This window comes from Marmota marmota, unplaced genomic scaffold (assembly GCF_001458135.2).
Source record: "Marmota marmota marmota unplaced genomic scaffold, marMar, whole genome shotgun sequence".
NCBI classification, from domain to species: Eukaryota; Metazoa; Chordata; class Mammalia; order Rodentia; family Sciuridae; genus Marmota; species Marmota marmota.
Window position 1 is genome coordinate 1,740,939 of NW_026000093.1, and position 19,583 is coordinate 1,760,521.

General features: G+C 37.8%; 1 protein-coding gene across 6 annotated transcripts in view; it reads right to left on the minus strand.

Annotated features, from left to right (window-relative positions):
* The window catches only part of Clxn (calaxin), a 33,783-nt gene extending 24,398 nt beyond the window's left edge, over positions 1-9,385 (minus strand). For 2 of the 6 annotated variants that reach the window (XR_007340530.1, XR_007340529.1), the window contains exons 1-5: positions 9,148-9,374; positions 4,478-4,636; positions 3,667-3,771; positions 2,776-2,927; positions 2,304-2,408 (exon numbers count right to left, since the gene is read on the minus strand). Coding sequence is in view for 4 of the 6 variants with exons in the window: in XM_048782884.1 (XP_048638841.1) it covers positions 2,304-2,408; positions 2,776-2,927; positions 3,667-3,771; positions 4,478-4,636; positions 9,148-9,205 (579 nt within the window). In the remaining 2 variants the exon portion in view is untranslated. Of the gene's footprint in view, positions 1-2,303; positions 2,409-2,775; positions 2,928-3,666; positions 3,772-4,477; positions 4,637-9,147 lie in introns of all 6 variants that reach the window. The other 4 variants (XM_048782884.1, XM_015485737.2, XM_048782885.1 and 1 more) reach the window with 4 other exon arrangements.
* Positions 9,386-19,583: the final 10,198 nt, after the last annotated feature.

Consider the following 19,583-nt stretch of genomic DNA (forward strand, 5'->3'; position numbering starts at 1 on the left):
GACAATGAAAGGATGTGCTTCAGTAAGGTGAAGACCCAAGAGTGTTCATAGGCTTTATTAACAGAAGGGCAGGGTGACCCTGGCCACAGCAGATACAGGGATGGATGAGAGGAAGTAGAGGGTAATATAGGTCCCAAATCTGGACAATCTTTTCAAGAACCTTGACTGTGAGATGGAGCCATTAGACAAGAAGTAGAAACAGCTATAAAATTAATTTCTCTGCCCTTTCCCTCCTTCCCTCCCTCCCTTCCTTCCTTCCCACTGTCCCTTCATCTTTCCTTTATTTCTTCTCTTTCTTCCTTTATTTATTTCTTCTCTATTTATTATTTATTTATCTCTATTTATTTATTTATCCTTCCTTTAGTTTTGTTTTTCAGACAGGACAGTTTAAAATGTTTAAAGTCCTAATGGGAAGGTTTTACTAGAGAGGGAATAGGTTGTGTCAAGGTAAAGGTAAATGAGGGAGCAAAGGTAAATGATAAAGAGGAGGAGGGAGACAGATCCAGAACTCTCCATCATGCATTTATGAGATCCATCCATCCACTCATCCATTCATCCATCCATCCATCCATCCATATGTCCTTCCATCATTTACTGGGCATCTACTATGTGCTGCACACAAGACACATTTGGCAGAGATTGGATGAAGGAAGAGATTGAGCTCTGGTCTGGGGAAAGGACTTCCAGGTAGAGGCAACAGCAAGTGCAAAAGCACACAGGGAAGAACAGCAAGGTGGCTGGTGTGGTCCAGTGCCATGTGAGAATGGGAGACAGTAGAAGATGTGACTGGGGGAGAGAGAGAAAGAGGCCATTGTATCTACTCTCAAACCCACAGGCGGGTCCTGAGCAAGGATAGAGCATGATAGCATTGGCATTATTGAACATACTGGGTATTCTGGAGCAAAGGAAGTAGGGGGAAAATAATGGATCCAAGAGAGCTAATGATCTGGGCTGAGTGACAGATCATTGTGCCTGATACATGTTGATATGGGAAGAGGTTGCAATCATAAATTTTGGAGGAGACAGATAGTAATCTAGTTCTCAGGCTTCTCAATTAAAAACCTGGGTGCATAGGAATGCCACTTAACAATAGGGAAGACTGAGGGAGAGGTGAAGTTTTAGGAAAAACCTGAAATTTGTTGAGGGTATGTCAAGTGGGCAGCTGGAGATATAAACTAAAGCTTCAAAGGATGGGAACATTAATAAATCACATAACTCTATCTTTTTGAAAACCCCCAATGAATTTTCATCATCTTTAAGACAACAAGATATGGTCCTTCTTTGTATCTGCCACCTGATCTCCAGCCTCATATGCACCAAGTTCTCATCCAAGACAGATGTATTTTCATCTTTTACTTACTGTTTCCTTTTTCACTCCCCCTCTTTCTTTTGTGTGTGTGTTTGTGTATATATATATATATATATATATATATATATATATATATATATATATATATATATATGTCATTCTTTTTGCTTAGATTACTTTCCCCCATTTTGACCTGGCTATTTTCTCCTTCAAAACCCAGTTCTGATAAGCCCTCCTATGTCACTGCCCATGTTCTGGTGGTCCCATACAGCTTTTGCGCTTGCTGTTGCCTCTGCCTGGAAGTCCTTTCCCCAGACCAGAGCTCAATCTCTTCCTTCTTCCAATCTCTGCATTTATGAGATGGATGGATCTCACAAATTCCTGATACATACAGTTGATTTAGATACCCCTCTTCTTGCCAATCATCATGTTCTATACATCTCTATGGACTCCTCTGACACTAGGATACCCAGGCCACTCTGCCAATTAGTGAATGGATTTTGAAAAGTTGACCAAAATTATCTGAGCCTTAGTTTTCTCATTTGTAAAAAGAGGATAATAGTACTATCTACTTCAGAGAGTTTTAGATGGATTCATTGAGGTGATATGGTACTTGTGATACTGCCTGACACAGATGAAGCACCCTATAAGTCATTAAATATTATTATAATAACACTTATCACGCTGTTATAAAACTATTTTCATATTGTCTTTTTCTCTCAAGGCAATCACTGAGCCTTTCATCTGGCACACATTAAGTCTCATTAGTTGTTTTCTAACGTGAGTGAGTAAGTTATGAATGGAAGGCAAAGCACTTGGCTACAATAAGTACATGAGATGAACTGGCAGTTTCTTCTTTAGTGGCCTTTCAGTATTCAGAAGCTATTCTCCCTGGGGTGAACATGATTCCTCTGGTCCACTATAAGCAAGAAGTTCTGGATTGCATATCTTATATTACACTTTAGTTACAGTTCAGCCAAAGCAATATTGTTACCTTTGGATCAGGTAGACATGGTCCAAAGGCTTCCAACAGAAGAGTCTCTTCTCTCACAGCTTTTTCATAGTCTGCAAAAGATAGCTTCCCATCATGGTCATAATCCTGAGGGGACAGCAGGAATACATCAGTTAACATGTAACATGCTTACCACAACTGCTTGTTATTTTCATAGTCAAACGTTAATGGAAGAAAGGTTCTAGAGAAATAAGTGACTGAGTCATAGAATTGAAAAGAATTTTGGGGGGTTTTGCTGGGGATGGAACCCAGGGCCTTGCAGATACTAAGCAAGCACTCTAAAACTTAGCTATCCCCCCAGCTCAAAAGAATTTTGGATATTGTAATAGCACCATTCAAGTGTTTAGTTAACTAAAAAGGAAACTGAAAATTCTCATTATTCAAATTCTTATTTCCATTCCATATGTGACATGTGCATTTCAATATAAAACTCTAAATTAGTCAAAATCATTACCATTTTCTTAAGTGTTATTTCAACCAAATCTTTAATTCCTTCATCTGGGTCTTCCTCTGATGGCTGTTTAAGAAGGCTGTTCTTTAACATGTGGAACATTTCCTCCTTTGAAATGAAGCCGTCCCCATTCAAGTCAAATACTTCAAAGCAATCTTTAAAGAAAATGTCAAATAATTATGAATTTGATATTATCACTAAGGCAACATTTTCTCTGACCAAGTTTTGAGGGCTGAGGTCTATCTTGTTGATGCTTCATCAACCCTGAAGACCTTGGCATCACCTGGTTTTCATGGTAAATGTTGAATGCATCCAAGAATCCTCAGGAAGTTTCTTTACTCTCAGTTATGAAAAACCACATCAAGGAACAATACATCGGACATTTTTAAATCCTGAAACTCTTGGAACACTGATTAAAAATATGACTTAGAGTTCATCAGAGTCAACTATTAAACATTAGAACTTTTGGAAAATCTGCTATGGTTTCCTCTCTAGCACTGAGAGAGTTCTATCCCTGTCTCTATCCTTCAATAAATCCTACTCTTGCACTCAAAATAAATGAAAAGAAAAAAAGAATCAAACACTTAAATCAATAGTCTCTGCTTTTCTGTTTAAAATTCAAATGATGTTAAGTCCTTAGTGCATAAATACATGTGTACATAATTAGTGTGTACAGCAACGCCTACGCAAACTTCCCAGGCATCATAATCACTCTTCAGAATTACTTGATTTTCCTTTTTAGTCATTTTCTTTTATCCCCTGTTGACTCAAATTCATTCCAAACCAACCAACCAACAAACTCACTCACCCACTGGCTGGTTGGGGGACAGTAATTTAAACGCTTTGGCTATGTTAATCATAATGTATGAACATTAAGACAACCTGAACTCTTACATTTCATTTTTTCATCTAAGGATCCTCGAAGAAACACGGTTAATCCATTAACCCACTCCGATACATTTACACAGCCATCATTGTCTTTATCAAAAGTTCGGAATACTAAAAAGAGAAAGAGATACTATGTAACAGCTGTGCTGCGTTTGAATTCTCAATAATGTATTTACATCGGTATCGCTTGCTTTTATAATTTAGAGAAAACGTCAGGATTTTATAGTCCAATATTCTCACTTGACAAAGGAGGAAATTGAGTTATCAGAACATTGATATGCATTTTAATTATGCATTTGAATTTTCTCTTCCTATTTTGTGGGAATAAAGAATATTCTGAATATCTAAATACATACATTATTAATTAATAATACAATATTGTGATATATTAAAATGTTAATTATATTAGATAATCTAAACATATTAATATAGAATATACAATTTCATATTTTTGTTACTCAAGACAAGGAACATTATTACATGATAAGACTGTATTCCATTTTTATTTGGATATAAGAAAATTTAAATGTAGTTTAGAAGCCATTATATTTATTATGTTTACTAAGAAAAAAATAGAAATATTCCAAGCTTTTCAATATAAGGGAAATCTAATTACCCAACCTTTGTCATGTTCTTACATATAAAGAGAATATTACATCTTTCTCTAATTATCTTTGGAAAATTAAATGTTTATATTCAAATAAATAGAGAATGTAGAACATTAAGCCTCCTACCAAGATTATGACCGAACTCCAAACTTTTAAATTTTTTTTCTGGTGGCTAGAATTGACTGATTTAAATTTTGTATATCTCTTACCTCTGTCCATAATCATGTCATCTGTCATTCCAAATGTTACATGTAGGATGTTTCGAAATGCGTTACGATCTAGTCCAACAACTGCAACTGGTCGCTCTGCTACATCTCCAACCAAGTTATAGAAAAGCTTTATGAGACATGTCACTTCAGATTTATTAACTGTAGAATAATAAAGGTAAAACAAAAGTGTATTTCAATCTTTACATTATAAGCTAAATATTGCAATTGAAGCATATTTATATGCATTAAGACTATGTCATATATATACATAAATACATCAGTATATATATTTACATATATATACTGTATATACATACGTACATGTATATAGTACATGTATATATATATATACTGTATATATAGTATACTGTATATTGTGTGTGTATGTATGTGTGTATATATATATATATATATATATATATATACATATATATATATATATATATGCCTGTGTGTGTCCTGGTTTGAGATTCATACCTTAAGTTAATGGATGAAGATAGCCAAAGATACATTACTCATTTAAGAAAACTAGCATTTCCTTCAAACAAGAGTCATACATTAAATAGATGCAAATTCAATCATGTTTGGGGGGGGCGAAGGTAATATTAGCTTAGTAATTTGAATGATGAATGTGGTATCAGATTCTAAATTTTATAAGGTTTGTAGATATATAATTTAAAATAAGAATGGTAATGTTTAACAATGTTAATTTTTCCCAGCATTTTGGTAAGCATTTATCAGATTTACAACTTGGCTTTCCCAGAAAATAGATACCATACTTTGAGAATTAATGGTTTTCATTTTTAATTTCACTTTAACCTTTGTGAATTCATAAGCCATATTTCTGAAATAAAAAACACCTATTTTACAAAAAAGAAGTTTTGAGCTCCCCTTAAGGACAATGTAAAAATTAACATTGAACAATTAGTACTTTGGAGGGAGGACATTTGTATCTAAAGCATATATACAAACACAGATATTTGCTGGTACCCATGATCACATAAAGGACAATGTTTACAAACACTGAGTTAATTATATTTTCCAACTGCCATTTGAAGTATGAAGGTGGAAGGGTTATTGCTTGGCATTAAGAACATAAAAATGAATCTAAATATGAAGCATACAAAGAAGATGGGCAATATTTTTGTTTCAAAACCAGGTAAAATTATGGTTGAATATTTTCAAAAACAAAGACAAAACCTGTATACATCTATGAGAAGATAACACATGAAAATGGAAAAAAATCACACCTCATCCTATAGATCAGGATAGCCTCCAGTGATTGCTGGTTTTGAGAACCACATTTTAAGGGGAAAATTTAAAACTTTAAAAAGATTAAACAAGTTAAATAGCAGAAAATGTAATGGTTATGATTTTAAAATTAACCAAAAAAACCAAAAACCCAACAAGAGTATAATGGTTCCTCAAAAAATGAAGCATGAGGGCTGTGGTTGTGGCTCAGTGGTAGAGCACCTGCCTAGCATGTGTGAGGCAATGGGTTCAATTCTCAGCAATGCATATAAAAAAGAAAGAAAGAAAGAAAGAAAGAAAGAAAGAAAGAAAGAAAGAAAGAAAGAAAGAAAGAAAGAAAGAAAGAAAGAAAGAAGGAAGAAAAGAAGAAAGGAAGGAAGGAAGGAAGGAAGGAGGAAAGGACGAAAGAAAGAAAGGTAAGTCCATCAACAGCAACAAATAAATAAAAAAAAATTAAACGTGATTGGCATATGACCCAGCAATTCTACTTCTGAATCTACACACAAAATAATTGAAAATAGGACCTCAACCAGATGCTGGTACCCCAATATTCACAGTAGTATAATTCATGATCACCAAGAAAATAGAAGCAACCCAAGCATTCGTTGATGAATAAATGGCTAACCAAATGTGATGTATTCTTACGATGGGATATTACTTGGCTTTAAAAAGGAAGGAAAATTCTGTCACATACTACAAAATGATCAGTTTTATGGACATTAAGATAAGTGAAAATTCAAGACATAAAAAGATAAAACACTGCATGATTCCTGTTATATGAAGTCAAATTCATGGTGACAGAAAATAGAATGGTTGCTGCCAGCGGTTGGGGGAAGGAATGAGTGGGGAGTTATTCTTCAAGGTACAGTGTTTGAGTAGGGAAATATGAAAAATTTCTGGAGATGGATGGTAGTTACATAACAGTATGAATGCACAGTAGTCTCCCTGCTAAGTCTGAAGTTTTTTTTTTTCAAGGATTCAGTAACCCATGCTCAACCACAGACTGAAAATATTTTTAAAAGTTTCAGAAATAAAGTATTTATAAGTTTTAGATAACATTTTTGCAGTATATTGTCATTATTGTTCTATTACTGTGATACTGTGAATCTCTTACTGTTCCTGATTTATAAATTCAAATTTATTACATATATATATATATATGGTAGTACTATACAGTTCAGTACTATACACTGTTTTGGGGTCTTGCAACACATTCCCCATTGATAAGGGGGGAATTCTATACTTAATATCACAAAATTATACACTTAAAACAGTTAAAATGGCAAATTTTGTGTTACATCCAAGACACACATTTTTTCCATTCAACTGAAATAAAAATTAAAGAACATAAGCTGAATATATCAATTGACTTTCAGTTAAAAAATTGATTCAAGGATCAAAGGTTGCCATTAGTACTTTTCTTACTGAAATAGTTCTTACATTCTAGAATACCACACTGCATGAAATTATGGGACATTGATATAGAATGGCTTTCATCTTTCTGGAAAACTCTACATGTGACCTATAGATCATATGTGTAGAATCATAAGACGGTGAATGGAGAATTAACTAGATGCTCACTTAAGTTCTTTTCTTCTTTTCTGATTCAACAATATGTATCCATTTCATCTATTGCATTATCATCTGGAAACTATAAAAGAAATGTGACTTTAGGTAAAAGCCTTCTGTTTAAAGAAATTTAAAATTATTATGATGTCCATGACCTATAACTATTTCTACATAACGTAGTGATGTTTACTTTTAATCATCAAAGTTATTAAGGCTCACTTAAAATTTTTTTTGTAAGAACAAAAATCAAGAGTTGATTTTTTTCTGACGTGTTTTCATTTATCTTTTAAAATACATGTTCACTTTTCAATTGTTCACAGAATGTTTTCAATGCATTGGAAACTTACTGAACGGAGACTAAATCAAAATCAGTACTGTGTATAGTAGTTATTGCATTGTTTATGAGTATTATAAAAAATGTTTACTAGATGTTTTAAGAATATCTGGTCTTTTCCCAGAAATGAAAGTGTTTTAAGAAAAATAACAGAATGAAATCCTCATCAAATTAAAGGTCTGTAATAATACCTTCAATATAACTTTTATTTATAACACCAACCCACGAAGAGAGCATTCTTACCACTCTTTACATCAGATACTAATGATGATGAGAAGGCACTAGATCCTTTAATCACACTTAAACATGTTTATTCCTCCTTGTTTGCATAATGGGTATTCTCTGAGGACCATGGCTTCTCCTGTTTCCTCAAGTGGCCAGTAGTTTTGCAATCAGCATACAACTTGGAAGTCTGGGAACCAGACAATATCATCCTCTTCTAAACCAAATCTATTGCTTTCTAGCCAAAGTACAGTTGGAATACAATACTAAAGTGTTCTATGAAGTTCTAGGACTGCCTTTCCAAAGGGGAGATTAGAACAGCTGTCTTTAATAAACATTCAGTTTGTCACCTAGAAAGTCTTCTCTACCTTCCCACCATATTAGCAATTGGAAAGTGGAAGTGCAAAGTTGGGAGCAGATTGTTTACCACATGTTTAGCTTTGCTGAGCAATTTTATTTCCAAACAAATCTTGCTCTGAGACAGGTTTCTGTGCCACTTCAACTCATCTTTCCTAAAGATGATCAGTTGTTTATGGCTATGTTCCCCTGTGGATCTCTTGTTAAGCTTCCAGAACTTGGACCTGTCCTTTATTTTGGTCTAGGAAGAGCTGAAAAGCCGGCTAAGGTGCACGATGTACGTTGATTATGCTCTTTTCTTGAGTCCGGTGGGTTTTAGTACTTCTTTTACAACATGTCTGAGGCTAAAACTACATGTATCATGAACACATATTACTTCACTTCTATAATATAAAAGTAAATTAAGAAGAGGGTCTGAGAGCCCGGCATGCTGTCATATGCCAAACAATGCCAGCTACTAGGGAGGTTGAGGCAAGAAAAAGGAGGATCTCAAATTCGAGGTCAGCCTGGGCAATATGGCAAGACCCAATCTCAAAATTTTAGAAAAGGGTGCGGGAGTCCGGTGGGCTTGGAGATGTAGGTCAGTAGTGATAGACACCTTAGGTAGCACGTGAGAGGCCCTGAGTTCAATCTCAGCACCGAAGGCCAGGACCAAGGGCAAAGAGGGTCTGAGGAAGAAGAAAAGTGTAGTGTCCTCAAATGTAGGTAGAACTAAATGCATGGAGAGTAGTTCTCAAGGTCCCGGGCGTGGGTGCCCGCCCAAGGAGCTAGCATCCCGGGATGGGATTCTCTTTCAGACTTCTCTAAGGGGTTTGGGGTGGGCCCATGGTCACACAGGTCCTGGAGGCAGGAAGTAGGCACAGCAGGGAAATTGCACTGGGTAGGAGCAGACTTGGCCCAGGAACCTCGGCTTGTTCAGCACTTGATTCTTACTTACAGTGCTTGCAATTTTTAGTTAAGTGGTCCGTCAACTTCTGCAATTTCTTTCGGTTCATGTTGGGAGCTCATGGAATCTGGCGGTGGCTAGTGTCTCTGTGCGCGTGGCAGCGGGGACCCTGGAGAATCCCGGGACGAGGACAGCCAGGCTGGGTCTCTGCCCTTCCCGTGCAAGCGCTGACCTAACAGTAAGAGCGTCCAGGGCAACGGCTGGGCCAGCCGCGGATTGGCTCCCGGGCTGGGGCGCGAGTGACGCCTACACGGTACCAACTCACAGTGAGGCCATGGCAACGGCTGGGCAGGCCGCTGATTGGCTCCCGGGCGGAGGCGCACAGGGTGCGGACACGCCCCCAATACAACGTGGGCTTGGCAACGGCTGGGGCGGCCGCTGATTGGCTCCTCGGCCCGTCACTCAGCTCCCGCACAGGCGCAGGTTGCAGACAGTATTCTGATTGCTAAGGTTGGAGTTTTCCTTTCCAGTGGTCACTGTCTTCTGGGTTCACAGTCCCTCTCTGCGTTGTAAATCATCAAAATCTAGGAGTATGATGTGCATGCTGTGTGAGAAATGTCTGGGGAGGGTGTGAGCCTCACATCTCAAGGGAATGCTTCTGGTCTTCAGGGAGATCTGGGGGAATTGGGAGAACTTCACGAAATATCAAGTGTTAGCTTTTCGCTGTGGAATGCTGGAGGGTGAGGAGCTTGTTCTGGTGAACTACCTAGGAGATTGTCAGTTTTTGTGGTCTGACACAAGGAGGAAGACTGGTACGAAGTATCTTCATGTTATGGTTACATTTCTGAGAGTAAGAAGAAACTAGAGTCCTTTTGTCCTCTCCTTCTGCCCCCCATCCCATTCTTTGGACGTGGAGGTTGTCAGTGTCACATTTTAAACCAGTTCAAGAGGCATTGTCCTAAATGGAAACAGGCTAACTGCCACTTAGGTGTGGGGTACAGACAGGTTCAGTGTCTTCAAGAAAAAAAAAAAAAAGTTCTTAAACTTGTAGAGTCAGGGGAACTTTCTGCTTTTCTTAACTGCAGATGGTACAACCCTGTTCTAATTAAAACGGCAATAGATTGGGGATAGCTAAGCCAGTAGGATAAATGTACAACATTCTCCGGATTGTCTTCTAGTTTAATTTCAGAGGGGAAAATGCCTTGGAAATCCAAACTATTTTATAGTATACATGCTATCATCTTTAGACTGAAAGTTAAAAGACCCCTGCCTACCATGCCTTAACAATCCAAAATGAAATAGATTCAGTGTTGAGGTCTCTGGTTTTCTTTTGTTGTTTCATTTGTTTGTGGAATGAAAGATTGAGATGCTATCTGAAACCAGAGCTGGGGTTAGGCTTTTTTTAGATTGAAGAGTTGTAGCAAATGTTGAATTTATAGACTGTTGAGGTGCTAATTTCAAAAGACAGGAAATCAGTGGTTGTCAGTAGTTAATAAGAGAAGCAATGGGCATAAAGGTGTGGTGCAAGTCTCCCTGTGCATGTGTTTTAGGGAACAGGCCTCCACTGGTAGTGAGCACATTGATGACCATGCCCAGGCTTCTTGGAAGGCAGACTATATTGGCACCTTCTGGGGAGCACCTGTAGGTAGGTGATCTAATCAGGTATTACTTCAGCAAGACCTATCATCCATTTTCCTTTAAAGTAGAAAAAATAATGTAGGAACAATATCACAGCCTGTTTAGATTACAATAGGCATTTTGTTACAGCAGGCAACAATTTCTTAGTTTGCTGAGCAACATTTGTGAGGTATCTTCTCTCCGGCATATCTGCCAGTTCTTCTTTCTTCTATTCTGGTCTTTTAGTTTAAAAGAATCTGAACAAATTGTTGTGTGAAACTCATGGCTTTAAGACTGTGGGCTGCAGAATTGACCTCACTATAAAGTCTTACGAATCTTTATCAGGGAAGTACAATATTTATTTTGGTCATATTTTGTCAGAATATGGATAAACATCAGAACTTTCATTCTATTCTTGTGAAGTTATTGAACTTAATATTTTTAGATGTAAGAAACAATCTGGAGGCCTGTAGAGTCAGCATATCACATCTCAAGTCAGAATGGAAATTTCTTTTTGTAGTTTTTAGCTGCTTTTGCTGAGTAGAGACAGATTGCTTTTCCCCAAGGGTTTTCTCAGAGTAAGGCAATTAAGTTGAAATAGTTACCTCACATCAAATCAATCAATAAAGATTGTGTTTAATTTGTATTGGACACAAATTTTACTGTGCATTAAATGATCACAGAACTTTCCAAAATTCAAGCAACCTCCAGATGGATGCTTTTGTAAATACAAAAATACATTAAAGTGACTATTAATGCTATAATGTTTCCTTTAATTTTGTGTGCAAAACAATCTTCCCTTTGACTCACCATTCATTGGAATGTTGCCATGATAAATAGCTTGGACCTTGACTTGATGAAAGTGTTTTCCTTTAACATGGACCTTTTATAATGAAGGCATTTGAAAGCTGTTTAGGAAATTACATCATAGAACTGATCTCCAAATTCTGTGTATTACAAAATTATTATGAAATTGCTTTAATAGAAGGAAAATAGAAAGGTTGGTTATCTGCATCATTTAAATTCAATTTTACAAACTTTATTTTGTAGAGTACAGTGATGAAAAATTTGAACTTAAGTTTAGCCAACTATTTGGTTGAATGGACACTGCTACCTCTGGCCTCTTCCTCCTTTGCTGTAATGCTGTAGTGACAAAATACTTTTAGCACTTGAAACCCATTGACCACTGTCACACTCACGACTTCTATCCTATTTTTTTTTTTATTTCTACTCACCTCCAATGACAATTCTTCTTCAAAGACCCATTTCTGCCTGACTCTCTCCTCCCCAGTCATTCTCTGTTCTAGGACCTTTTCCTTTTTAGTCCTTGCCACTGTGTGGAACAATTTCAATTGCTCTCTTTAATCTCTCCTCTTTACCAGACTGTACATTACATGGCATGCGCTCTCTCTTCCTGTTCAAGTCTGTTTTACCTACTGTATCTATCCATTGTCTGTATCTCTGAAGTTTGACAACACAGACCATGTTGTATGGGCTGTATTAATGGAAACTGGTGGGAGAGATGCCCAAATTCAGGGATTGCTGAGGTCTGGCTGGGCAAAATTCAGGGCCACTTATCAAGCAGAAACAAACTTTATTTTTAGAACACACATGCTGCACCACACCAACTCTTCAGGAATTCCCTCAGAGCCCAACTGCCACCACTGGCTTCTGGGGAGCCTCTCAACCCCCCCCCCCACTCCTCCTGTTCTTGAGGCCCATTGGCTGGGTCACGTGGGTGGAGCCACAAGAGTCCCCCAATGAGCAGCTCCATGGTCTGAAAGGGCGGGGAAACAGCCCAATGAGCATCACTGCAGAGGAGCCAATCAGCTGGCAGCTGGAAGTTTTCTGGGGCCAAGGTGAGCCAATCAGCTGGAAGTTTGCTGGGGCCCCTTCAGCTGTGGCTCTCAACAAGGGATGAACTCGCAAATTCCCTGTGGTACCTGGTGGATAGTCCGCTAAATGCAGTGTGGGGCACCTTAGAGGGAGAGGTACAGTGCCCACAGTAGGGCCCTAAAATAGAGCATGGAGGCTAAGAAGAGCTTTCCTTTAAACTGATCTTTCCCCACAAATATACACTCAATTTGCCCTAGTGTTAACACAAATCTAGACTTTTTATTTTTGTTATAATCAAGTGACCAGCTGGTTAAGTTAAATACTCAAGATTTACTAAAGATAGAATTCTTACATCTTACATGTAATTTACAAAGTTGTGAATTAAGTGTGGCTTGTGATGAGTAATTTTTGTATTAACTATATTGGAAGTATATTAAGTAAAGAAACTGGTTTCTATAGGCCTGAAAGAGCCCACCAATAAATCCTGTGAAATTTGTTAGGCTGGAGTGAAGGGAGCTCTGGGTCATGAGCACTCATGGTGAAGGCTGTGGCAACTGAACTCTTTGTATTGCTACCCCAGGGACAGTGGATATCCAACCAAGCCCAGACAACTCCATGGTTCTTGATTACTCAGTAAAGGAAGCACCCAGAAATGCCCATCTCCAAATAACCTAGCCCTTTATAAGATTTTATTTCTAACCTAGACCTAACTGTATTTAGCAGAACCCCTCTTCAATTGTGAGCATCTACCCTTCCATGCTCCGTCTTTGCACAATTTCTCTAAATCAACTTCTCTTTGAAGATATTGCTTCTTCTGGAAATATTCTTGGCAGACGCTCCCTGTTTCCTCATACCAATTCACTTATGCTCAGAAAGAAGTTATAATCCCCATGGCCTTGCTTCACCTTTCCATTTCCATACGGGCTCTGTGCTTTCTTCACATCTACACTTCCCAGAAAGTGAAAGCTATGCTTTCTGCCTTTACGGCTACACCTCTCTCTTTACCACCTTCTGTGCTCCTGCATTGACCTGCTGTCTTCCTTCATGTGCTCCTCAAAACCATCTGTGGTGCTGCCATAGAGATCCAATCATATCTTCATATTAAAGAGGCTTCCTAGCAACTGCAAGATGAAATTCAGGTTTCTGTGGTTCTCCAAGTCCGACCTTTGTCAGGCTTGTAAACCTCTTCTCTGAACTGTCCCTGTTTACTTAATGGCTGGAACTCTAGCAGCCACCTTAGACCATGAGGTTCACTGAGGACTGGGAGCCACTAAGAATGGAATGCAATCTAGAAGGGGCTGTGACTCTTATACTGTGGGAACTGCTTGACAAGAGTATGAAATTTGCTTCTGTCTCATTTATCCCATCAACATTTGAGGGCTTTCACATATTTTCATCTAACTGTATAAACACAAGTTCTAAACTGAGAAAGCTGGACTTCCTTTCCTTTAAGGTTCTTTCTTGTTGGATGTTCTTGGAAACAAAACTATGGTTGATATGCAAATACTCTTACTTTCCCTTCACTAGGCTTAAACTTATGAAAATGTCAGTAGTTCACTATTTTGACCAACAAAAGAACTACAATTGTGTATCACCCTAATGGATAGTTGCATCTTTTCATATTTTCCCAATATTTCAAATTATCTAAGCAGGGCCAACATTTATCTGCAAATTTAAAGTGGTGACATGATCTTCCAATCATTCAAATTCCCTGAGATTCCCATCCTAAACTTCTGGTGTGCTCTAGGATGGAATTTGGAATGTGTTTCTTCTCAACTTGTTGCTGGCATTGGTGGGCAATACTAAATGTCTACACAGAGCAGATGTTGCTCTGCTTTCACTGCCTAGATGAACTGTCATCTGTCTGTGAATGACTAACAGAGGAAACCCTGGTGATATATTTTTGACCTTTCATTAAAATGGATGCTGCTAACCAAGACACATAATTACATGCATTCTAAAACTTGCGAAATGCAACTGTGTTTAAGGAAAATCATCTTCCTGCCCCGATATAATCTGCAACACAAGGTCACATTAAGGGACATTCAAAGGGACATTTTCTTTGTAGTACTAAAATACTGGCCGATGAAGAAAGGTGATTTCACATTCAGAATTGAAGGAAGGATTTGGTCAACATTGTATTTTTTATTGTGGTTATATCCTCAATCTGTTTCAGGGAAGACTTTAAAAAAAATGATACAAGGCTCACAGTCAGCTTCCATGTGCCACATTTGTTGAATTCATCCAAACCATAGTTTTAGGTGTCCACTGTTATTTATCCATTCAAATATGATGATGAGACAGGATGTGATGGGGTATTAAGATAAAAGAATGGGATCTCTGGGGGAAGTAAGGCAACTCAAGAGATGTCAGGTCCTAGCTATTCTTACCATAAGGTGCATTGTTTGGATGTCATAATTAATTCAATAATTAGCAAACTTGGGACTTCATGGGTATTTTGGCTTGCATTTACTCTTAGTTGTCATCCTTCTGAAGGCAAGATTAATGTTCTGCATTTGAAGAGGACCATAGGAGAGGGCTGTATACTACATGGTATTTACTCATTTAGTCAATAACCTCCTACTGAGCCCACACCATGAGCCAATGGGGCATGGATATATAATACTGCAAAGGCAGAGAAAATCTCTCTCAGGCCATGATTGCTCACTGAAAAGATAGTTGCTGATTAATTGGAAAAAATGTAAGTACAAGCTGTGCAAAGTGTTATGGAAGGTCACAGTCACTTTTTATTAAAATATGTTAATGACCAACTAACAAGAATAGCATAGTGATGGCCAAACGCAGACCATTACTCTTGCCTTCAAAAGGATGACAACTAGGAGAAAATGTGTGGTGGCACACACCTGCAATCCCAGCGGCTTGGGAGGCCAACACAGGAGGATCATGAGTTCAAAGCCAGCCTCAGCAATGGTGAGGTACTAAGCAACTCAGTGAGACCCTGTCTCTAAATAAAATACAAAATAGGGCTGGGGATGTGGCTGGGTAGTGGTTGAGTGCTCCTGAGTTCCATCCTCAGTACCAAAACAAAACAACAACAACAATAATAGCACAGTGACCGAAATACTTTGATGGCTCTGCAATCAGGCAATATGAATTGCAGCATCTGCCTTGCCATTCATTAGTGGAATGATCCTAGCAACTTACAAACCTCTTCTGTGATCATCTGCCACACAATAACTAAAGAAATAGAGCCTACTTTATGAGATGGCTGATGAGATGAACTGTAAGGAGACTTCAAAGCATTGAGTACAGCGTCTGGGAGACAGCAAATTGGACGCAATGCCCATCAGTTAGCTATGATCATTATCTGTAGCAGTGGGCTTGTGGGTGGATCTCCTTCCGCCCATTTACTTCCCAGCCTGTGGGGGCAACATTACAGTCCCCAGGAAGATTCATACCCTAATCCTACCGACTATGTTACCTTCTGTGGGAATACAGGCATTGCAAATGACATTGAGGTTATTGATCCACTGACCTTCAAATAAAGAGTTTATCTCAGTGGGTTCAGTTTTACCACAGAAATCCTTGAAAGCTGAAGAGGATGGTGGGAAGGAAAGCAGATAGATTGCTCCCCTTCCCACCTTGTATTGCTTGTGCCATTGCTGGCGATACCTCAGGGCAATGAGAACCTCATACATACAACCATGGGGAAAGTAATCCTCCCAACAACCTGAATGACCTTGGAAGCAGGGCCCCTACCATACTCTCAGCTTTGGGATGACTGACACTCTAGTTTTGGCCTTGTGAGACCCTGAGAAGAGAACTCAGAATTTATTCATCTCCTGAAGCAGGAGATAAATGAATGTTTTTAAGCTGCTGAATTTGTGGCAATTTGTAATACAGCAATAGAAAATAAATATATCACCTTTTCCCATTTTTTTTAAACTGCAACATGCATAGTAACAAAAACAAAATCTTATCCAAATCCCCGAAAACCTTCGGGAAGTTTTATTTACATAAACCAAAGACCACCAATCTTAAGAATATTATTTGGTGAGTTTTGAAATGGATCCTTTCATGTGTCTGTCCATAATACCATATTATAGAATGTTCCATCACCCCATAAAGCCCTCTCCTGCGCCCACAGTAGCAAACCTCTCCTGGGTCACTAGCCCCGGAAATGGCTGGTCTTCTTGTTGTCTCTTTGGTTTTCTTAATCAGTGTCTTATTTCTTTTTTGTTGTTGTTGTCAGTCTGGAAAGAAGTTTATCAATTATATTAACATTTCAAAGAACTAAGATCTTGGTTTCATTGATGTCCTCTATTGTCTTTCTATTTCCCGTTCTGTAACTTCTTCTCTTGTCATTATTTCCTTTCTTCTGCTTTATCATGGTTTACCCTGCTTTTATTTTTCTAGTTCTCTGGGTGGAAAGTCGGATATCAATGTGAGATATTTCTTCTGATAAAAACATCTAATGTTCTACATTTAAATTAAATTTTCATTCCACGAATTTGATCTGATGTTTTAATTTTTCATTCCTGGTAAGCTGGAATAGATCAGAACATTATGCATTTACGTCATTTGTTGCTTGCTTTTCTGTGTCACTCACATGTAGTTGCATTTTGTTCTCACATCCAAGTTATGTTACTTGGAATCAGTTGGCTGTCCTTTATATTTTGTTAGACAAAATCTTGAAGGTCTTCCTCTAGAGCTAATATAGTCACATTCTAAGGGCAATGCTTCTTTGAGGATTCTACCTGTTGCCTCAATTAAAGTCCTTTCAATCAGATGTGTGAAATGATTAATTGTTTTACTCAGCCTTTTCGCTGCTGTGACCAAAAGACCTGACAAGAACAACTTCAGAAGAGGAAAAGTTTATTTGGAACTCACAATTTCAAAAGTCTCAGTCCATGGACAGCTGGCTTTGTGGCTCTGGGCCCAAAATATGGCATAACATCATGGTGCAAGAGTGTGGTGGAGAAAAGAGGCTCAGGACATGGCACTAGGAAGCAAAGACAGAGCGAGAGCTCCACATACCACAGACAAAATATTATCCCTAAAGGCAGCCCCCCTCCAATGACCCACCTCCTCCAACCACATCCTACCTACCTATAGTCACCACTCAGTTAATCCCTATCAGGAGATCAATGTACTGATTAGGTTAAGACTTTCATAGCTCAATCATTTTACCTCTAAACTTCCTTGATTGTCTCATACATGAACTTTTGGGGGAACACCTCATATTTAAACCCTAACACTAACCCTAGCTCTATGAGTTCTAGTGATGATTTTTCTTTCTGATTTTTATTATTTAGTTTCTCTATTGAGGGCAATTTTTTCTCATTCTTGCAGATAAGATCAGAATTGAGCTAAAAATCAAGGATACCCATCTTTCAATGTGGTTCCCAATTTCTAGTCATCTCATCTCCCAAGAATGCCCATCTGAATGTCATTCATCTCAATGAGATTCAGCCTGTGCCTGCCTCTGGCCTGGACAGTGCCTTCTAGGAGAAAGTCAGGATGTTGCAGGACTCAGCCCTTCATTACCATATCTAGGCATTCACCATCCTCTGCTGCCTCCTGTTCAAAGCCTGAGCCATTTTTTTTTTTTTAGAGAGAGAGAGAGAGAGAGAGAGAGATATTTTTTAAAATATTTATTTTTCAGTTTTTGGTGAACACAACATCTTTATTTTATTTTATGCGGTGCTGAGGATCGAACCCAGCGCCCCGTGCATGGCAGGCGAACACGCTACCGCTTGAGCCACATCCCCAGCCCCGAGCCATTTTTTAATGTATTTTGCTTGCTTTCCTTGTTGCTTCAGTCAGGAAGGTAAATCTGATCCCTGCTCCTCTATTTAAATCAGAAGCAAAAGAAAGCCCCATTCTCTTTTTTAAAAAGATGAATTGTGTGTTAGGTGCTTGAAGGCTGAGGTTTTTGAAACCTGTAATAGAATAATAATAATTTTTTAAATTTATGATACTCTCATTAAAAGGTGCCTTGATACACTTTTCAGCATGTACAACTCTTCAGACTCAATTGCCACACTTTTGGTTTCCAAATATTCCTATGGGAAAAAATATGCATATACTTCAAAATATATGCTTGTTTAGTATATAAGCTTATTGATAATGAGCATTAATGCTCATTTACTTTATGTTAATACATTTGTATGTCATAAAATATAAACATGGAAATATTAAAATATGGAAATAAAAATTTAAATGTTATTTTGACTTTTGGTCTTACTAAAATTATAGCTTAGTGAACAATATGATTAAATATACTTTTAATTCAACATCAATTTGGAAATCAATTTGCTAATTTTTATATAAAATTACTGTTGAGCTGCCATTCTGACTGGAGTGAGATAAAATCTTAGAGTAGTTTTGATCTTATCTGCAATTATTCTCTAATCGCTAGAGATGTTGAACATTTTTTCATATACTTGTTGGTTGATTGTATATCACCTTCTGAGAAGTGCCTGTTCAGTTCCTTGGCCCATTTATTGATTGGGTTATTTGTTATTTCTGTGTTTAGATTTGTGAGTTCTTTATATACCCTAGAGATTAGTGCTCTATCTAACATGCAAGTGGAAAAATTTTGCTCCCAAGCTATAGGCTCTCTATTCACCTCACTGATTGTTTCTTTTGCTGAAAGAAGCTTTTTTAGTTTGAATCCATCTAATTTATTAATTCTTGATTTTAATTTCTTGTATTATAGGAGTCTTATTAAGGAAGTATGGGCCTAATCCAATATAATGGAGAGTGGGGCCTACTTTTTTCTTCTATTAGATGCAGTGTCTCTAGTTGTATTATTAGGTCCTTGATCCACTTTGAGTTGAGTTTTGTGCATGGTGAGAGATAGGGATTTAATTTCATTTTGTTGCATATGAATTTCCAGTTCTCTCAGCACCATTTGTTGAAGAGGCTATCTTTTCTCCAATGTACATTTTTGGCACATTTGTCAAATATAAGATAACAGTAATTATGTGGGTGAATCTCTGTGTCCTCTATTCTGTACCATTGGACTACCAATCTATTTTGGTGACAATACCATACTATTTTTGTTACTA